The sequence below is a fragment of the Poecilia mexicana genome, unplaced genomic scaffold, assembly GCF_051168715.1.
Source record: "Poecilia mexicana isolate PSO_F unplaced genomic scaffold, ASM5116871v1 scaffold_17, whole genome shotgun sequence".
NCBI classification, from domain to species: Eukaryota; Metazoa; Chordata; class Actinopteri; order Cyprinodontiformes; family Poeciliidae; genus Poecilia; species Poecilia mexicana.
Window position 1 is genome coordinate 28,572,311 of NW_028263386.1, and position 5,869 is coordinate 28,578,179.

The 5,869-nt window shown below is 40.3% G+C and overlaps 1 protein-coding gene across 1 annotated transcript; it reads right to left on the minus strand.

Moving 5' to 3' along the window:
- Positions 1 to 1,228: 1,228 nt before the first annotated feature.
- LOC106908139 (transcription factor JunD-like) lies at positions 1,229 to 3,457 on the minus strand. The gene has a single exon (XM_014974130.2). It carries the CDS (start codon positions 3,204 to 3,206, stop codon positions 2,313 to 2,315), a length of 894 nt encoding a protein of 297 aa, XP_014829616.2. The 5' UTR covers positions 3,207 to 3,457; the 3' UTR covers positions 1,229 to 2,312.
- Positions 3,458 to 5,869: the final 2,412 nt, after the last annotated feature.

The window sequence follows — 5,869 nt, forward strand, 5'->3', positions numbered from 1 at the left end:
GTTTGTGTTGGTTCTATTGTTGTTCACAAGATCTTAGTTTTTTCATAGAGATTATGCTAATTTGGGGATAAAAAGAACACATATAAAACTTTAAATTATTATAATCAGACAGTGTTCATTTGAGTTGAACATGCTGGCATTGCAAAATCATGGTTTCTGCAAGTTCCCATTCTAATCCAATAAATAAATCCTAAAAGAGTCTTAATTATTCTCTGGTTTTATATGTTGGGTCTTAAGAAACCTTTATGTCTTAAAATGTGGTCTTAGTTCATGTCACTCTTTTTCTTACTGAGAAAGGCAGCAGTATTTTTTATTTTTTTTGTTCTGTGCATTGCAGTAAAAGTTGAGAAATTAGGGTTAGAGACAAAACTACAAGCACTGAAACAAACAACCTTTCAAATTGATTGTGTAACATTCATATTTCCTTTCAGATCTGCATGAGAATGAATTCTGGCTTATTTGACAATTAAAGTCACATGTTCCTGTTATGAACTACCTGCTATTTTTTATCATTGGAGAGTGTAGTTGGATTGAATCACACAATCATAAAATAATCTCAAATGCTAGAGCTTAAAGACATTCTTTTGTCCATTTTTTTTCTTAGTGACAATGAAAAGTAAAATCCTGCTTTATCTTTTGCTTTATTTTGCAGCTTTTTAGCAAACACCTGAAGTCTTTGTGTCCAACATTATTCATATTTAAAACTCTTTGTAATTTTATGCATCTTAAAAAAACAAAAAAAACAAAAAACAAGTTCAGTCAAAGAAAAGTCCCGCTCATACCACTGCCATGTTCTTTAGGTTACTTCCAGTGTTGTTTCTGTTGGTGTTGTGGCCTAAAATGTCCAGCTTAGTTTCTTCAGACATAACTCCTGAAGGTTTGGAAGATTCTGGTCAGACATGCACAATATACTCTTGTCACATGTAGAACACAACTTATTTGTAAGAAATGATTCTGGCTTTGATTATTGTGGTCCTATTTCCCCCAATTATTGTTTCCTGCTGCTATCAGAGATTTAAATGGATGACAGCCATGTTGGATTTCTATGTCTCCAACTTCCTTACTTGGAATTTAGGCTTCAGTTATTTTTTCCCCAATTCTGAAATTGGAAAGTTGAGTTAGAAGAAAAAAACTGAAGACATTATAAAACTACATCCTCCAACCAAAATCGCATGCCAAAATATTTTTTTGTTTTGTTTTTATGACAAAATAGAAGAAAATCACAAAGTTCAAGTCTTAATGTATTTTTATTCTTTAAAATATTTGTCAGTTGTTTTGTAGACTGAAATTTACTTAAACTTGACCAGGTTCGGGGTCAAAGTTGAATTCAGACACATTTGATAGAGACACTTTCCGTAATTTGTAAAGGTTAGTCTTTTTTCACTTAATTAAAACTTAGCATCGAAGTTGTTTGGTACAACACAGTTTTTGTCTCTAAATTCTCTTGTGTTTTTCATAGAAAGTAGGATAGTAACACCTTTCATAAAATGCGAATGGTTTATAAATTCCTTTAAACATAAGTCTCACTACATTACTGCAATAAAAATGTTGAATTTAAAATTTACATAATTATTCTACGTTTAGAAACGGAAAAAAGTTTTTTTTGTTTTTTTTTTAGGCCTAAATGTACTTTTTACTGATAATATTTGGCCCATGCAGCAAAAACAAGAAGTGATTCATCGTAACTGTAAACAACTCCCCCCTTACTGACTCACATGAGGCTTGGGGTTAAATAATGTAGTGAATTTAATAGATGTCAGAAGGACACTGGTCCAGTACACATGTAGACAGACGTTCTCAGTTCATACACATTCATAAAAGTATGGCGACTGAAGAGCTGAGCAGCAAACCCTACAGTGAGCAATACAATGATTACTAACAACATATTCAACAAGACACATGATAGGGCTTCTTTTTACCAAGTAAAGAAGGTGGAAATAAGACTAAATGTTTCAGTAAATAAAATATAGTTATTAAGTGCTTGTAAACAGGTAAGATATTCTATTACATTGTAGATGAGAGCACTTGGTGAGACACTGGGCTCTGTTTGTTCCGCTCCGGTGGACTGAACAGAGGCGGGCTGCTACACGGCTTGGTAAACAGTCGGTTTCTGTTGAATCCAGGCAGTCTGGGATCCGCACCTGCTTCGTTTCCAGGTGATAGTTCATGTCGGTCGCTGTGCAAGTTTGGTTTGTCAAGATCTATGAACATGCGCAATAACGGCCTCGCCTTAAGTCTGTGCTAAGATCCGTAGTTACAGGAAATTAATGTTTGTTATTATAGGAGAGCATCCAGTTCCCCGTAGGAGAGCGTCAGTATGCCTGCACCTGGTTTGGTAAAAGCTGGCATCCGCTGCTGACATGGCTCATCACCTTCTGCTTCAGCTGGGCCACTTGCTCCCTCAGCACGCTGGCAGTGGAGGCCAGCTCGGTGTTCTGTGTCTTCAGGGTTTTGACCTTCTCCTCCAGCCGGGAGATCCTCTCCAGCTTCCTCTTGCGACACTTCGAGGCGGCTATCCGGTTCCGAAGCTTTTTCCTCTCCGCCTTGATGCGCTCCTGGTTGTCCATGTCGATGGGAGACAGGGGGGGACTGTCCCCGCAGCTCTGCATGTCCGGGACCGTCTGCGGCTCGTCCTTCATCGCGCTGACGGACTGCTGGAGCCGTGACAGCGCCGCCGCGGCGGCCGCCTGCTGCTGCGCGCTGGCCGCGTGGGTAGGCGGTGGCGGGAAGGGGATGGTGTCCGTGGAGTAGTTAATGGCGGCGGCGCCCAGCGGAGCCGCGGCGTAGCCGTTCAAGGTGGTGTAGACAGGGAGGTCCGACGGCTGGAGCCCGGTGGATCCGGCGGTGCTGGGGGATCCGAGGAGCTCCAGCCGGTCCACGGACACGCACCCTGCGTCGCTCAGCTGGTTCTGCTTGTGAAGATCCTCAAGCGCCTTGACAAAGCCTTCCGCGAATTCCTGCTCCTCACTGGCCGACTTCGGAAACATGAACTGAGAGTTAGGGTGAGACTGGATAATGAGACGCTCCAGGTCCGGAGAGGCTAGTTTTAGGAGTCCCAAATCCTGCGAGTTTATAATTCCACCCGGGTCCCGGAGCGGGTTCGGTTTCAGTTCTGAGTTCTGGTCCTCCTGGTTCAGGCTGATCTTCTTCATCATCGTGCTCTTGATGCTGTTCACCACGGGGACCGGGTAGAGAGTTGTTTCCATTCTATACCCTCACATGAGGGGCTGTGAGTCGTTTCAATACAGACAGGAGGGGGAAAAAAGTTGATCCGAACACTTTCTCTGTGTCCTCTGTGTGCGCAGTCTCTCTGTCAGCCCAGAACTTCAGGTAGTGCGCCTAAGGGGTTCTGATGTGTCTCCTCTGCGCGCCTATGACATTGTCTTTTCCCGATGGCACGTCTGCTATGCGCAGCGCCAGACCTTGCTTGCGTTCTACCCCTAAAAATTCCATTATGTCACCCCAGAGCGCAGAGATTGGTCCAAAATGATCTTGGTTTCCGGTTCAATTTGAATAAGGGGGCCGAGCCGGTTTTTATCGCCATGGAGACCTTGGATAAACTACAAACAGTGCAATGCATTGTGGTTTGATGTCATATCATAAAAAAACGCAGGGTGGCCAGAGGAGAACTGGGCGGGGAAGGTGTAAGAGGCAAAGGCCTAGCAAAGAAAGAGCAGGCTCCACAGTGTTCCTTTAACTCAACTCAACACAGTAGAATAGAATAGAATAGAATGGAATAGAATAGAATAGAATAGAATAGAAACAAACTGGTCATCTGTTTTTGTTGTCTTTTACTAAAAAAAGCAGGACTTAATGTGCCAGACCTCCTATAGAACTTTCTCTCCTTTTGCGCCCTCTGGAAACACCAAGTACTTACATTCAGCATTCACACAAATTAGTCCAAAGAGAACAAAATGGAGGTGGTTCTAAAACTTCAAGTGGGTATGAAGCTAAAAGGGGAAGGAAACTTTGACTGCGAGATGAGGAAAGCAGTCAGTGGAAAGGCGACTGCACTGCCATGAGCCACAAACACCCTATGATTTCTGTCTGCAGGGTAATGTTTCACAATTGTTTTGCAATTTATAAAGATCTGTAGCTTTATAAAGGAAAACAAAACTGTTTTAACTAATCAACTTAAAAACATCCATATGTCAAACAGAAAAGAAACAATAAAAGTGATTAAGTGGGTAAATATTGGCAAAAGAAAATCTACTGTTCCACAGTTACCAGTAAAGTAAGCATCAGCAGTGATTACTGAGAACCAAATGCTGTCTGTGGTGGATGCTCCTCCCACCACCACATCATGTTAGTATGTATTTTTTGTTTATCTTAGTTATAGTATGCTCAAGTTAGATATTTCATTTAGACATATGTTCTCTAATGGGTGCACACTTTAGTTAATGTCTGTCTGAATGGTTTACTCACACTTGTTCTTTTGTTTGAGGTGCTGTAACTACAGACCACCTAGAGGAGGAAACCTGAAAACAACCTGAAAAAAAAACAAAAATATATTTTTTTTTCTAAAAAAAGACTGAAGGGGGGAGACTTTGTTTCAAGTTGATTTTAATTAGTTAATTTTGTTTGTGCTAAGTTAAATTTCATTTTGCTTTGTTTCGTGGGATGCTTTAGTTAATTTTTGTATTTATTTATTTTATTATGTTATGCCTCCCTCAAGTGGTAGATTTAGGTTACTCCACCCCTATTTAACCTTTGTATATAGAAATGGGGTCCAACTGACCCCACACACATAAAACTTGTATCATTTGCCATAGTCCTCTACGTTTGCCTCAGTCCTCACACGCACAAGGGTTAAGCAGTTTGTAGGTCAGATTTGTGTTCAGTTGACCTCAGTTAAGTTGGGCCCAAATTTGTTACTTATCCTTTGACTTATTATTGCATTAAATCTTTAGAAGAATTAAGAATTAAACTGAAACTTTTTCTACTTTGAACACTTTTTTGTCCTCATTTGAGTCTGGTCCCTGGGACACTGTCAGTTTCAAATAATCTCGTTCTACAATGACAAGGATTTTTAGAAAATGAGGACAATATGAACACATATGGCACAATTTTAAAGACTTGCTTTCTTTGGTTTGATACTAGCACAATATTCACTGCTAGTGAATTTTACATGAAACAGTCCACATAAAATACAGCAAACAGGTTGCTTAAATTTTTTTTTTAATTTAACGTTAGCTTATTGAAATGTCTCTTCCCACCAGCAACAGTCACAGGCAATGTGCAAAATATACATGAACCAATCCAGACTTCTAAAAAAATGCTATGTTGATGCATTTTGTTCAAGCTGCAGAATATAACTTTAATAAAAAATGTTTTTTCATATTTGTTAAAGCTGTCACCATGTCATGACAGTTTGCTATGAAACAGATAATCTGTGGAAAAATCAATTTCCTCCAACTCCTCCCTGAGCTGCTACTGTTGTCTAAAGAAATGCACCGTTCTGACCAAAAACAACCAATCAGAATCAGGAGGACAGTCTTTGCGCTGTCAATCATCCTCATTCACTTACTTCCAGAGGAATGGAAGTAAAATGGAAGATTTTATGAAGATTGTTTGAATTTCTGTGGGTAATAAATACATAGTTTTTGTTGTGTAATTGTAACAAGAGTAGAGAGTCAGGAAAAATCCCTGGAATGATGCTAACTAGATTGTCACTGAATATAGAGTTGCTCACCTTTTTCACTGGGACAGGGGGGAGGGATTATGCTGGTTTCAGGGTTAGAGCTGCTGCTGACTGACTCGTCTGGTAAGTGTGGTAAGAAGTACATGGACATGTTAAATTAGGGTTGTCACCTTTCAGAAATCAAAATAAGGGACACACGCCATGGCGCGTGTCGCCCGACTCTCATGG

Coding starts and splice junctions, on each gene's coding strand:
- LOC106908139 (XM_014974130.2), bottom strand. CDS start 3,206: ATGGAAACAACTCTCTACCCGGTCCCCGTGGTGAACAGCATCAAGAGC.